General features: G+C 35.3%; 1 protein-coding gene across 1 annotated transcript; it reads right to left on the bottom strand.

The window, feature by feature from the left end:
• Nucleotides 1-7,674: 7,674 nt before the first annotated feature.
• Nucleotides 7,675-12,765, bottom strand: LOC143569054 (calcium-transporting ATPase 4, endoplasmic reticulum-type-like). The gene is made up of 8 exons (XM_077055058.1): nucleotides 11,264-12,765; nucleotides 11,094-11,160; nucleotides 10,879-11,000; nucleotides 9,960-10,241; nucleotides 9,512-9,889; nucleotides 9,329-9,438; nucleotides 8,557-8,785; nucleotides 7,675-8,470 (listed from the first exon to the last, which is right to left on the bottom strand). The coding sequence occupies exons 1-8, from the start codon at nucleotides 12,668-12,670 to the stop codon at nucleotides 7,892-7,894; spliced, it is 3,174 nt and encodes a 1,057-aa protein (XP_076911173.1). The 5' UTR covers nucleotides 12,671-12,765; the 3' UTR covers nucleotides 7,675-7,891.
• Between the last annotated feature and the right edge of the window lie 2,492 nt (nucleotides 12,766-15,257).

The raw sequence follows: 15,257 nt of genomic DNA, 5'->3' as shown, positions 1-15,257 counted from the left end.
TACAAAAAAATATTTAGAGATTTACGAATTTTCAACTTTTTATTCTCATATTGTGTAATTTATTCAACCATATATTATATTTTTTATTGTTGAACATATTTTTTATATTTCACATTGTGTTATTATTTATATAAATTTTTTTATTTAACCCGTGTTATACATGGGTCCATAACCTAGTTAGATAAATAAAGGAAAATGCCAACAGTTGATGTTTATCTCTTTCAGTTCCACTTTTCTATTTCCAGTTCTAACACCACTATTGAAGGTTTAATTCCGATCTCCTCTTCCTTTGATTATTTCAGTACATCAGACCTCTAAGTCGCTACCATTTTTCATTCATCTTTCTTTCCTCTTGCAGTGGCGGATCCAGGAATTTTTTTTAGGTGGTTCCCTCTTAATTTATAAGGTGGTTCCTACGCGTCTTCTATATATCCGTACACTATTATTTCGAAACTCGGGTGGTTCCGGGGAACCACCCGTTTGTATGCTGGATCCGCCAATGTCCTCTTGTTTCTTTTCTATTTTATTTAAGGGGATAAGCATGGTCCCACATCTTCTCGTCTGCAAGCCGGTTGCAGTCCCGGACTGTTTCACCAGACTTGACGGCCACAACGTTGAAGTCCGTGCTTCCCTTGTCCGCTGCTTGGCCACATCATCCGAATCTTGGGATGAGTAGCCCGTTGCAGACGCTCTTATAAGATATGAATTCTGTTTGGATAACTTACTAGAAACAAAAACAAGCTATGAAAGGAATTTATGAAAAGAAAAATGCTTTTGAATTAAAAGACAAATAGGAATTAAATATTTGATTATGAAACTTAAATACAACTAAATGAAACGTTCTTATCTGATCACTTATTAATGCCACAAATGAAACGCTTCCAACCTGTTCTCCTTCTCCCCATTCAACACTCACTCCATACAAAACACGTTAAGGTTTTATGAGAGCCTTGAAATGTTATCGGCGTTATTCATGAATCATGATTAAGGTATGAATAACCTATTTTTTACCTTTTTATTGTACAAATAATGTATTCCTTTACTTTTGTATTACGGACAAATTTATGTTAGAATTTTAAGGTTTATTTTATTGATGGTTTATTGTTAATTTTGGTTGGAAGGTGTAGTTGGTTTGGGAATGTTGAACCTATGAAGTTCATGTTTCTCATCAAGTTATAAAATTCTACTTGATTTAACAATTATTTCTTAGTGAAAGAAGGCTAGCTTAAATAAGTTATTAAGAAAAAATTATAGGAATCAAAACTATATATTATATCCAAATTTACCCAAATCAAAACGGTATTAGGTCAAAGGGTACGGCAATTTTTCAAAGGTTAGGCTAAATGTACCTCCCCTGGTTGCTTGTCATACCCCCCCCCCCCCCTCCCTTGGAAAATCCAACTTTCATATTAACCTTTGAAATCATATAATTACCAAATTAACACAAAAGTAAGGATTTAATATTATTTTTTTTACAAGTTGCGTTTTCTTTTTATGATTTCGAGTTTAGGGTTTTGGGTTTCGGTTTTAGGGTTTTGGGTTTAGGGTTCGGTTTTGGGTTTCGGGTATAGGGTTTCGGTTTAGGGTTTAGTTTAGGGTTCGGGTTTAGGGTTCGGTTTCAGGTTTCGGGTTTAGGGTTTCGGTTTTAGGGTTTAGGGTTCGGTTTCGGGTTTAGGGTTTAGGGTTCGGTTTCAGGTTTAGGGATTAGGGTTCGGTTTCGGGTTTAGGGTTTAGGTTTTAGGATTTCGGGTTTCGGGTTTAGGGTTTCGAGTTTAGGTTTTGGGTTTTGGGTTTCGGGTTTAGGGTTTTGGGTTTTTGGTTTATTTTGTAAAAGATAAAGTGGTAAAATAAGGATATTATAAATATATATACTATTAAAATTAAAAAAAGATATTATAAATATTTATAATATTAATATTAAAAATATTAATATTAAAAAAAATAAATTAATAGTAATACTTGATAGTTTTTAATTTGATATATGTAGTGAAAGTTATCAAATGAAAGTAATGTTGTAGGGACTAATATGTATATAAATAATGTTAAGAGCTAATTGTAATTTATGTAATAAGTTCAGGGGAGAAGTATATTTAGTAAAAATGGAGTAAGGGGGGATACATTTAACAGCACTCTTTCAACATACATATATGTATGTCCGGATCTTTCAACCAATATATATGTATATTCCTTGAATACCACTATACCAGTCTTCTTTTCCTATCTTTCAACGTCGTTTGAACTTCATACTTCCTTTTTAAGTTTTATTTGAATTTTCAGTGTGTAAAAATAAGTAACCTAAAAAAATATTTGTTATAGTGTGAATTATTGTCAACGTCTACGCAATTAGTAGCTGCTCTTAGTCATAGTTACCAACGTTTGACCTTTTAGTACCAAGATAGGAATAAAAATTTGAATCATCATAATGAAACTCTACCTTATCATAGCACACATGCATGTACATAATCGAATATTAACTGTTCTCTAGGCTTGATTGGTTTAGCAACAAAGATACCAAGACAGAGTCTCCCCATTGACATCTCATATTTTCATGATTGAATTAGATCACAATTGTGATTTGTAAAACATGATTCATTTCTCTTGAAATTTGCATCAATGTTGATGTCTTTTCGGATTGCAAACTGCATATAACTTGATGACACCTTTTCTTCTCATGTCCTAAAACATATTCTCACATAAAGCATAAAGCATTACAATGACTTCTCTAACATACTCAGTGATGTAATATCTAACCACAATGTTGACTCATAACAACTTTAACTTTTAATATGAAAGAATGACATGTCTGTGTAGTTTGTTTTCTAAACTCTCCTAGGCACTTGTTTAGCTAATATGCAAATATCTTCATGTACAATCTTCATAGCATACGCCCGAGCAACTAGTGCATTCGGTTTTGTGATACACAACATAGTCTTTTCCAAGTTCCAACAACGCATTTCGTCTTGTTAAAAAAACGATTGGTATAACCATGTCCTAGAAAAGCATTCAAATTCCGCATTCGTGACAAACATCCACCGAAATTTTTAGAAAGTGTGTAATATAAGCCAGTAGACTACCTCTTTGTTTATCTCATGTCTCACTTTGTCATCGTAGATTGATCTATAATTCTTAGACTCTTTATGCCGCAGGTCGGACAATTCTTAACATTCCTCTCACACACCATGCAAACATAAATGTCTGCATGGTGGCCTTAACATGCTTCCAAACCGAATACGTTATATTTTGCATTATATATGCACTATTCTCTAGGCACCGTATAAATTAACAAAACACAATTGTGCATCTTCCTACGAAGCAATGACAGCCTAGTGATGCTTCCTTTGGCAACGGCCATCTACTACCCCATGTTCTTACAAGCTTTACCTTAATGATACATTTGTCCAAAGCTTTTACATGTTCCACTTTATCCTTTATCCTTTTTTCAATCTCCTTCCTTAAAAAAATCTGTGCAAGGTTTCTTTACCAAAATATCCATCATCAACTACCATATGGAAGTTGTGTTGAAGTATAAACGCATAAAAAAAAATCATTATCTACGACTAATTATTTTGGTTGATATGATGATGAAGGAGAAAGATTCGCAGATCAATTACAATAATGTTGGTGTTTTATGACTAGTATATTTTCTATCGAAGTGTATGATTAGAAAGGTGATTCACAAAAAAATGGAAATGTTAATCTGCATCTGCACACTTGTAGCGGCCGAACCTTCTCACTCACCACTGATCCAAACTTTAGCATACCTTCTCGCTTTTATTTATTTTTTCTACATGGGACTGAATCCAATTTTTTTTGCAAATTTGTTGTTAATCTGATTCAGTGATCAAAACTTCTAAGAAACCTTCGCCATTGATTATTATGAAGAAATAACGTTTTTTTATAACATGGGGCAGCAAAGGGTCGCTAATGAAGGAAGACGTGTCATAATTGCCGTTGCGCCATAGAAGATGCCTTTTCGTGTTTTGTTAATCTAAACAATTACTAGATAATAATGCATATAAAATGCACAAACTTCGGTACCATGCAGGCATTTGTGTGTGTATGGTGAGAGTTAAGAATTGACCAGATTGTGGCGTATAGAAACTAAAAGTTTTTAGATTAAATTGGCATAACACTCTAGGAGATGAGATAAAATAGGGAGGAAAAGGTTAGTTGGATCTTATTACATGCTTCCGAAAGATTCAATTGAAGTTTATGATGAATGCTAAGTTTGATCAGTTTTCTAAAACGTGTTGATCATGTCAATTATATTTTTTTAATTTTTATGAATGGTGTGGATCACGACATTGGATGCAAAAGTTGCTTGTGCGTATTCTATGAAGATGTAAGATATCCACGTATTATGTGCCCAATTTTCCGCAATTAAGCATCCAGAAAACTACACACGTGAGCCTTCTATTAAAATGTTAAAGTTGTGTAAAAGTTGTTGAAATTAATCGGTAGAGGTGATTACATCATTAAATATGTTGAAGTTATTAGTGATGTTTTATGTGAAGGCTCGGGAACTTGAAAAGAAAAGATGTCACCAATTTATATGTATACGTAGTCTAGTCTGAAAAGACTTCAACATTGATGCTAGAATCAGTGGGAGTAAATCACGTTTTATAAATCACAATTGCGATACTAATTGTATCATGGAAAATTGGGATGCCAATTGGAAAACTCGTTTTAGTATCTCTGCTATTAAGTTAGTCGAACTCATATAATAACTAACATTTGATTATGAACATGAGATGTACGCTTAATAAGTCCATAATGGTGCTTCAAGATCGAGTTCAAGTTGTCATTGTTATCTTGGCACGTACGGTAGAAAAACTCAACGATGAACAGTGTAAAAAAGTCAATGATGGACTACAGAAGAGGAAGTAACATCGGAGAAAGCTTGGGATGTCGTGTCGTGTCCGAGGACAAAAAGATTGGTAAACTGTTCACAATTATTATTTTGTAATGCTTGTTATACTTTTTCTTAATGGCTTCTTTTAGTATAGTGTATTATCTAAGTTATTTTTACCTTTTGGAAATGCATACGAGAAACGTTTCATAATGCAATGAGACAAGGAGCATATTGTTTTGATGACATGATATGGGGACAAAGGACAAAGATTTGTCAAAAGGTTGGAAAATATGGCAACATCTACAAAGAAAATTGGAATAATCAGCGAAGTGGTTCAAGTGACCTCAATGTTTATTAGTATTTTTGTGAAGAATTTCAAATTGCAATGAACATGGTTTTTTCTCTAATTAGACCAGTTTGGGAGGTTCTAGGAAACGAAAAGGCGGGTGGTCGTCGTGTTGATGAGGCAATCATCAAAACACATCAAAGCATATCAAGGGAATATAATGCATACCAAGGTAGCTCGGATGCTCGTACACAAATCAATCTCAATGACACCAATGACGAGTTTGAAACCAACCAAAAACTGATTCATTTTCCCCGGGAAGAATAACAAAGGGAAACACACCATTCTCATACAATACTGAATACAAAAAGGAACTTGGATATAAAAGTGCTTAGTACTAATACCGATCACATATCTCCCGCCCGATTGTGAAATATTCGAGATAACGAAAGAAACTATCCTTAGAAAAGTACCACACAACACTTTTAGGGATTTATTTGGTGCGTTTATTTTTAATGTATAATGTGATTTATCAAACATAAAACATTCATGAATATCATTAAATCCCTTCTCTCTTGTAATAAATGATTTAATGTTCTGCTGGATCAACTGAACAACCATCATGATATATCAATTTAATGAGTCTCTGATGCCACACACAATGTCATGATGAATGATGATCAAGCATGTGACTTCATTTATAGTATGTGAGTATGTGACTACAAGGAATAAGTGAATCTTCATAATAAAGATAAATTTGAATGTTGGTTTTCATAGAGTACATAAGAAAACTCTTCTATAAAGTCTTGTCTACTTTGATTTGAATACCTTTTGTCATTACATAAAGTTTATGTGAAAATGGTATTCTTCAAAGGATACCCTAGTGAGGACAATTGTAAGGTATAGCCATTGTTTTTACTTCTAAAGTAATCTAACTAAGTGTTACAAAGATAATGTACAATGTTGCAAGAAATCTAACAAAGCATAACAGAAGTTACAAGCTTGTACAATGACATGATCTTGAAAGGGTTCAATACACAAGAACTCTAAGAGGAATCTAAGTATTCTTGAGTTTTTCCAAAAGCAAAGATAATGAATGAACAATGTTTTAAGAAATCTAATGCTAGCACAATAGAATTTCCGATCATGTACAATAATGAATTTGAGATTATTAAGAACCACTTTTCAAACTAGCAGGAAGGTAACACTGTTTGGAATATGTTTATTTAATTATTTATGAATGCTCTAAAATTTTACATGCTTAGACTAACCTATTGCGGCATATCGAGAGGGTTGAAGACAATTCTTGTACATGTTTGTTTACTTTTGATTGAGTATAACTCAATTCTTGTGTTGCAGCTACTATAACTCTATAAGAGCTCATTTTCTCTGGAAATAGAAGAACCATCAACATTGAGGAGTGTATTAAGACGAATGCATCATACGTTTATATCATGAATAGCTTTCTTAATTAAACTGTTCATAGTCGCTCAGAACAATGGGAGCAATTTTGAATAGGCTGTTGCAAATTAGTTAGTTGATTTTCATACAAATGAAAATAGGCAAGGTTGGTGTCAAGTTCACATATACTTATTAGAAAAATGAGATGGTTCAAAACGATAAAAGTTAATCATACTCAAACTAGGTTTGATTTGTTCAACGATGTTTGGTAGGTCATTTTGAACCAATTGAACAACATATTAGATTGGTCATGATCAAACTTCATGTTCAACAAGATATCTACACGATGTATTAAACCCAACACGCTGTAGCTGGAGCCAACGTATGTTATAAATGGCACACTTCGTTTGTTGTCGAGGACAGAAGCATGTTTATTGCATTTATTTGTCATATTGTTTATATAAACACATATTTTGTTTATAAATATTTCATGTTCTCTATAGAAAATACAACAGTTGTATTTTATCGAAATAAAAATGTGAGAACATGGCTGCTGAGTTTCTTTAATGTTTAATCTTTGCATGAAATTTAGGCTTTTCATTGGGTGTGTTGAGTGGCAAATTTCATGTGGGGCTTGACCATCATTATACTCCTGGTATTTTTCTGTAATATATATTCAGTGTGGTATTTGAGCTTTTCTTCTGTGGAATCATAAGAGCAAATTGAAATAATTGAAGAAAGGTTCTTTAAGCTCATTCAAAATGGTTGAAGACTTGATAGCACAAGCACACAAGGTTACGTCTACAACTCAATGACTCATTAGCGTCGTGTATAGTAAGTATAGCGGTATTTGCGTTGCATGATGATCCTTGATTGAGGTTTTGTAAAAAAGCATTCTAAAAACGGTTGAACCACTTTAAATTCTAAAAATGGTTCAATTCACAATGGTTATCATGTTAAAAAAAATGTTTAAAAAATCTTCAAATGATTAAATCCATTTATACTTGCCATTTAAGCATTTCTTAGGAAACTAAATACATGCATGAGTTTCTTCCAGTTTTGGATGAGAGTTATAATGTCTTTAATCACCAAAAGTTAATTAAATTGGAATGAGGTAGATACCAGTTTTAGCATGTAAATAAAAAAACAGCATAACATGCACTTGGTTCCATTGTAAAGGAAGGCATTAACCAGAATATCAAATTGTTCCAAAAACTAACAAAACTGAAAACATAAAGAAAAGAAAACAGATTCTATGAAACCTATTTATAATAGAATATGTTAAATATAGATTAACTGTAAGAAATATTAGCACGAGTCCACTAAGCGCATTCATCCTGCTCTGTTGACGATCACTCTGCTTTGTGCTTGGGAGCCTTGGAAACACTTTGACCGCCCATGGTCAACCGACCGACAAACTTAAGAATCTCATCGATCAAGATAACAGGCAAAGCAACCGCCAAAACAAGCATCCACTCGTTAACACTCAATGGAACAATCCCAAAGACTTGTGCAAGAAACGGAACATATAGAATCAAGAAATGAAGCCCAAACGAGATGGACATTGCTACAAGCAACCATGGGTTGACCCAAGGTGGCATGGTCAACAGGCTCTCATCTTCCGAAAGGGCATTTAAAGAATTAAACATCTCAATCGCGACCAATACCGAGAGTGAGAGTGTCATGGCTTTGACTTTTCCTGTACGGAAATACTCACATGGGTCGGAATCAAAATTGAACACCTGGTCTCCGGCTTGGAAGGGCGAAACAGTAAAATTCTCCCACGATTTGCATTGGTCCCAGTTTCTGAGCTGAGAGAAGGTGACGAGACTGTGTCCGTCTCCACTTAGGTCAATTCCTAAAAACGAGTCGTGAGTAAACCAAATCACGAAAACGCCCACGGTTGCTAGTCCAACATAGAGTCCAATCACCTAAACAGAAGAGAACGGAAAAGGAAATCATTTTTGTTTGCATTTCTGTTATAAATATATAATATAATTTAGGACATGAAACTTACCATATATCGAAATAATATCCAGGTATTAATTAAAGAATCGTCACTCCTACGTGGGGCCTTTTTCATGATGTATTTGTCAGGTGGATTAAAACCCAAGGCGGTCGCGGGTGGTCCATCGGTGACCAAATTCACCCACAAAAGCTGAACAGGAATTAAGCCTTCGGGAATCCCAATAGCAGCAGTTAAAAATATGCTAGCAACTTCACCAATGTTTGATGAAATCATATACCTGTAACAATAAAGAGTGCCAATAAATGACCGAACATGAACAAAACCATTTGCTCTTAAGCAAACGAACATAAACACATATCTTGTTCGTTCATTTATTTTCGTGAACATTCTTTTTGTCCATTCATTTAAATTCGTTCATTTACATACATTAATGTTCACCAGATTACGTTTGTTTAAGTTCGTTCGTATTCATCAAAAAAAATTTGGCCCGTTACAGCCTAGCCTAGGTTTTAATAAATCTTTAGGCCCAACACATTGTTCTTCACATTAATTCTAATTGGTTTTAGGCTTTTAGCTCAGTCGTGTTCGTGCATCAATTGTTCAACTATGTTCGTTCGTGAACCGTTCGTTTATAATGTTAACGAACGAACATAAACAATTATTAACATGTTCATAATGTTAACAAACGAACATAAACAATTATGAACATGCTCATTTTTTTTAACAAGCGAACATGAACAAGAAAATCATGTTTGTTGGTCCAGTTAAAGTTAATATTCGGTTTGTTTACAAGCCAACTAGAAAAGGATGATAAATTAACCGGATGAAGGCCTTCATGTTGTTGTAAATGGATCTGCCTTCTCCAACCGCAGCCACAATTGTGCTAAAATTATCATCAGCCAAGACCATGTCAGAAGCTTCCTTCGCAACCTGAACAAAAATTTCAAAAGTTGAGTAAACAAAAATTTCAATTATTGAGAAAATAATTATAATCATAATATACCTCAGTGCCAGCAATACCCATTGCAATTCCAATATCTGCCAATTTCAAAGCGGGTGCATCGTTAACCCCGTCACCAGTCATAGCAACCACTTCACCAGCATCTTTAAGCAGCCTCACTATCTCTTGTTTATGAAGTGGTTCGGCCCGTGAGAAAAGAAGCCCGCCTTTTTGGGCCAAATGACTTTTTGGGTCATGATGTTCCATAAATTGTCTTCCAGTTATGCTTTTAGAACTAATGTCCTCATCGGGCCCAAACACGCCAATCTCACGACATATTGCTTCTGCTGTGTTTTTATTATCCCCTGTTATAACCATTACTTGAATACCCGCAGCTCTGCAGTCTTCAATTGCTTGACGAACCTCTTTACGAGGAGGATCCTTATTAACACAACAGTTGATGTCAATTAACATATAATGCAATTACAACAAAGTAATATTATCTGCTTACCCGCAGTCCTGCTAGGCCAGCAAAAGTCAAATTGCTTTCGATTTTAGAATAGTTGGTTGGGTCAAGTAATAGATAATGAGCGGGATGATCTTCTTCACCGTTATAACCTATAAACTCAGACGGGTCATCTTTGTACGCAAAACCCAAAACACGTAACGCACCCGTTGACATCTCGTTTAGGCTGTCTAAGATTACTGATTTTGACTTCTGGTCAAGGTCAACAACAGAACCGTCTAGCAATTGAACGTGGGAGCTTCTTTCCAACAAGTTTTCAACCGCACCCTGTTAATAGTTAAAAATTCATTTTGTTAATGCACCACTGGTACGCATTGTACAAATTTAAAACCAATCTAGAATGAGTAGGCTTGTAACAGACCGAACGTTCAGTGAACAGTTCGTGAACCTTTCAGCAGGAAGTTCGTTTATTAAGGAAACAAACGAACATAAACACATGTCTTGTTCGTTCTTATATGTTCATGAGCATTCGTTTATATTTGTTGGTTTACATAATGTTCATTAGTTTACGTTTATTTAAGTTTGTTCATTAATAATATGTTTATTTGAAATTTTTAAGACCAATACAACTTACTCTGGTTAGTATTCATTACTTTTTAGGCCAAACACATTGTTCTTCACATTACTTTTAATTGGTTCTAGCTCAGTAATGTTCGTTCATTTATGTTCAGTTATGTTCATTCATATGTGCTCGTGAACTGCTCGTTTATATTGTTAATGAATGAACATAAACGAACTTGAAATGCTCATTAACTTAACGAATGAACACAAACAAGAAAACCTCGTTCTTTAAACTGCTCATGCAAAAATCGTTTGTTCGATTAACGTTAACAAACGAACACGAGCATGCTTTGTTTGTGTCCATTCGTTTTGGTCGCAAGCCTAAGAAAGAGGGCTGTATTGCCTTTACAAGAAGTGACTTCTTTCCAGAGTTTGAAGACACAATAACCCCCATTGACTTCCTGTCACGATCAAACTCAAGAGTCGCAATTCTGCACTGAATTTTACTCCATGCACGTGAACAACCTTTATTTCACAGGATTACACAAGAACCGTTAACCCATGTATAAGACGTAACTAAGTGAAAAAGAAAGAGAGATGAAAGCCAGTGTGACATACCCATAAGGTCACCTGTAGCTGAATCAGAATCCAAACCAGAAGGTAGTCCCATTTTCTCAACAAGAACCTGAAGAATAGAGACAGCTGGTTGACCCACTTGAAATAAAAGTATAAAACAGGATCCAAATGGACCCATTCCTAAGTAAACAAGTCAAAAATGCCAACTTTACCTTTAGTGCTGCTTCGGTAGGCATCCCACCAGCAACAAAGCCTTTTTCAGACTGCTCAATGCTAGCATCATTAGCCAAAGCAGAAATCTTTGTAATTGTTTGAAGGTTAACATCCATTTTGCCAGCTGGCCAGTCTTGTATCTTTCCATCCAAAGGATTATATGTACTTCCTTCCACGTTAAACAACCGAACAGCATTTGCTGTATGGCCCATAGCAACAAGCTTAGCCACAGCCATCTGGTTAGTAGTCAGTGTGCCAGTTTTATCAGAGCAAATCACAGTTGTACACCCGAGAGTCTCAACACTAGGTAGCTTCCTAACAAGAGCATTCTTTTGAGCCATCTTACGGGTGCCAAGAGCCAAACAAGTGGTAATGACAGCTGGCAAACCTTCTGGGATAGCAGCAACCGCCAATGCTACAGCTATTTCAAAGTAATAAGTACACTTCTCGAATGAAAACTTAAAATTTGTTGGCCAGCCATCTGCATACTCCCAAGCAAGAAAGTACTTAACATTTATAAGCCAGACCAAAATACAAATTAACCCAATCATCATGGTCAATGTTTCTCCAAACTCATTCAGTTTCTTCTTCAATGGCGTATCTTCTTCACTCTGTGAGGCTTCATGGATCTGTGAATGCACTTTACCTAATTCAGTATTCATCCCTGTATCTGTAACCAAACAGATACAGTTCCCGTTTACAACTGTTGTCCCTGCAAACACCATACATTTCTTCCCCTGGATATCGGTTTCCACAGGTACAGGCTTAGCAGTTTTACTAACAGCTTCACTTTCTCCAGTCAATGAACCCTGTTCAACTCTAAGAGTTGAGCTAATTAGATTCAATACCCTCATATCAGCAGGGACTTTATCCCCTACACGAAGCTCCACAATATCACCAGGAACAAGTTCTTTCGCGGGCAGGCCTGAAAACTTTTTCCCATTGCGTATAACAGTTGCTTGTTCTGATTGAATCTCTTTAAGAGCTTCTAACGCCTTTTCAGCATTACTTTCTTGCCAAACACCAACAATAGCGTTAACAATTAGTATCAAAAATATCACCAGAGGCTCTACGAACGCTGTGATCTCCATCTCTCCACCCTCTTCACCATCATACCAAGCTAGAACAAACGAAATCACAGCAGCCACAAGCAATATTCTAACCAATGTATCATTAAACTGATCTAATATCAGACGAAAAACAGATTGTCCTTCATGTTTTTCCAACTCATTCAGCCCATACATCTTCAAACGCTTCTCAACTTCAGCATCTGACAGACCAGTTTTCCTATCTACCTTGTATTTTTCTTCACATTCGTGTGTTTCTTTTGCCCACGGAGCATAACTGTTAGACGATCCCGCCCCTGCACTCTCTTTCTTCCCATAGTTTTGGGCTCCTTTACCCATCAATACTCACTAGATGAAACAATATCAACCAAATCACTAAATACTCCCACAAGCAAATCCCCTATATAAAAAAAAGTTTCACAATAACTAAAGCAGCATTTAAAATCTCATCAAAAACTCTAGAAAGAATCGAATAACTCTCATTTATTAATCAGATATAAAATACGACTCAAAAACTGATTACAAAATCTCAAACGATAACTCGGTTTCTCTCTTGATGAACCCTAACTCGGTTGCATCTCATGTGTTATAATGTCTAACCAAAACTCAGTTTATATAAACTAACCTCATTTGCTAGCCAAGACATTACCAATTATAATTACAATAACAACTATGACCTACTTGTCAACATAGGTCCCTCAAGTTCACCGACTTGTGACTGACAGTCCGAAATGACCAACACAAACAACAGTTGTAAAGCGGATTCAACGAACAGATAATCTGATCGCATATACGCTTTCAGTTTCACACTAATTTAACCATAATCCAACGATCTAGGGCTTATTCCACCACAAAAGATACAAAACTTTATAAGGACTCAAACAAACGCATCACAGATTCGAATGACCTAATGTACAAGCTTCAATTTAACAATCATTGACGTAAAGAAAACAAACACTCAACGATCGAGTAAAATTGATCAAAATCCAAAACCCTAAGATCGAGAATTAGTCCTATCGAAACAGAAATCACAGGCGATTACAGAATTAAAGACGCACGAATGAGTTAGTAAGGTGTTAATAACAATAATAATAATAATACCAGTGACTCAGTGAGAAGATCTGCAGCGATTGGGAGAGTGATGATGGTACGCACGCTACGTGAGATAAAGAGAGAGAATGAGATATGCGGAGGAAGTTGTTACTTTATTTGCTTCCCGTGATGGGCTTTCTATTCTATTTATTATTATTGTTATTATTATTATTATTATTATTATTATATGATAGCGATTTCCATTATAACTCTTTGTTATTGTTGGTATGCTATATTCTTTTTATTTTTTTGTTAATGTCATGGAATTAAATACATTGTGTTTTACCCGATATATGTAAAACTACGTAAACGGATGATATTCTAATGTGTGCCGGTCTTTTCGATTTGGTGATAAACGACGTATTTTCATCAATTGTTAATTCAAACGTATTTTAGATATAGATATTATTGTTGTTATTATTATTTATTAGTTGTTAATATATAGTAGTATTAGTTTTAAATAATCTTTATTATGTCATATTTGTAAATAACATTTTTTATTTTAAATTTGGTTATGACGGTCTCAACTAAAGGAGTATTTGTTTTTAACAGACCGTGACTAACGGATGTTAACTTCGTTAGTGATTTGCTGACATGGACTTTCGTCTTCGGTCGCATCACATCGGAAACCTGCAACTCGCCTCTATTCTCCATAATATCATTGCACTGTCTCCCTCTTCAAAACACATCGAAAATTAGTAAATTAAAAAGATTTCATTTTCTTCATGGTCAACCCCTATATACCAAACCCGATCTTATTTTCAAAAATTCGAAATTAATGCTACATCATTTACAAAATAAACATAGGGCTTTTGTTAAGGGGATCAAAACGAGTCTAATGATGTGCCAGTTACCTCGAATGATGCATGATTGACAAGGGTGGACTTCCCAAAGACAACGACGACGACACGTCAATTAGGTTTTGAATGAGGGGAGGTGGAGAGAGAGAGAGAGACGGTGTAATAATATTAGAAAGAATGGAGGCGAGTTGCAGGTTTCCAGCGTGATGCGGCCGAAGAAGAAGGTCCATGTCAGTAAATCACTAACAGAGTTAAAATACGTTAAAAACAAATACCTCTTTAGTTGGAACCACCGCCACCAGTCAAGTTTAAAATTAAAATTGTTATTTACCAATAAAGCATAGTTGAAATTTGTTTAAAATCAATATTCCTAATATGTGAATATTAGCTTTTTCTTAAGTTTCTTCTTATTCAATATTCATTGTTATTTCATTATATGACATGTGATTAATAATAAATTATTTTCTCTCCAATTATCTTATATTTTACTAGTATGCTTGCTACAAAACAAAATGAATGATGAAGAAACGTAGATCGACTCACTGGTGGACGATCAACTTTCCTCGGGTGTGATTATGCTATTTCACCGATGGTTCTCTGGAAACTGGATTCTTCCGCCTACAAAATGAAGAGCACCGTAAACTTGCCCCTCAGAAAGGGACAGATGGGTCCTCTTTGGGGTAACCCTCCGGTGTGAGAATAAGAGTTTGTAGGAGAAGATAATAATCTGAGAGTAAGGAAATTGGAGTGTATTGCTTAATATAGCTGAATACTGTGTAATAGGGCATACCTCTCCTTGTGGAGTTGATGTGGTATTTATAGTGCTAGGGTTTCCAATGATTGGGCTCAGACCCAATTAGGGCCTTTTTGGCCTCCTCCAATTGCTTTGCGCCACGTGTCCTTGGGACACCTGGTGCTTTTTCATTGATTATTCTCTGACCCATGTGCAATCACGTGGTAGCACATGGGTTTTGCTGAGTTGTCCACCTTTCATTGGCAGCTGTCAACATCAGCATATTCTTATTCCTTAAAAA

Source organism: Bidens hawaiensis, unplaced genomic scaffold, assembly GCF_021521415.1.
Source record: "Bidens hawaiensis isolate Kalapana, Puna unplaced genomic scaffold, B.hawaiensis_p1.1 tig00024294_1, whole genome shotgun sequence".
Classification (NCBI taxonomy): Eukaryota; Viridiplantae; Streptophyta; class Magnoliopsida; order Asterales; family Asteraceae; genus Bidens; species Bidens hawaiensis.
Note: the sequence above shows the minus strand (reverse complement) of the source record. Positions and strands in the feature narration are given on the sequence as shown.

Coding starts and splice junctions, on each gene's coding strand:
- LOC143569054 (XM_077055058.1), bottom strand. CDS start 12,670: ATGGGTAAAGGAGCCCAAAACTATGGGAAGAAAGAGAGTGCAGGGGCG. Junction 11,001..11,093: donor AGCTACAGGTGACCTTATGG/GTATGTCACACT, acceptor TGTGAAATAAAG/GTTGTTCACGTGCATGGAGT. Junction 10,242..10,878: donor AGAAGTCACTTCTTGTAAAG/GCAATACAGCCC, acceptor AACTATTAACAG/GGTGCGGTTGAAAACTTGTT.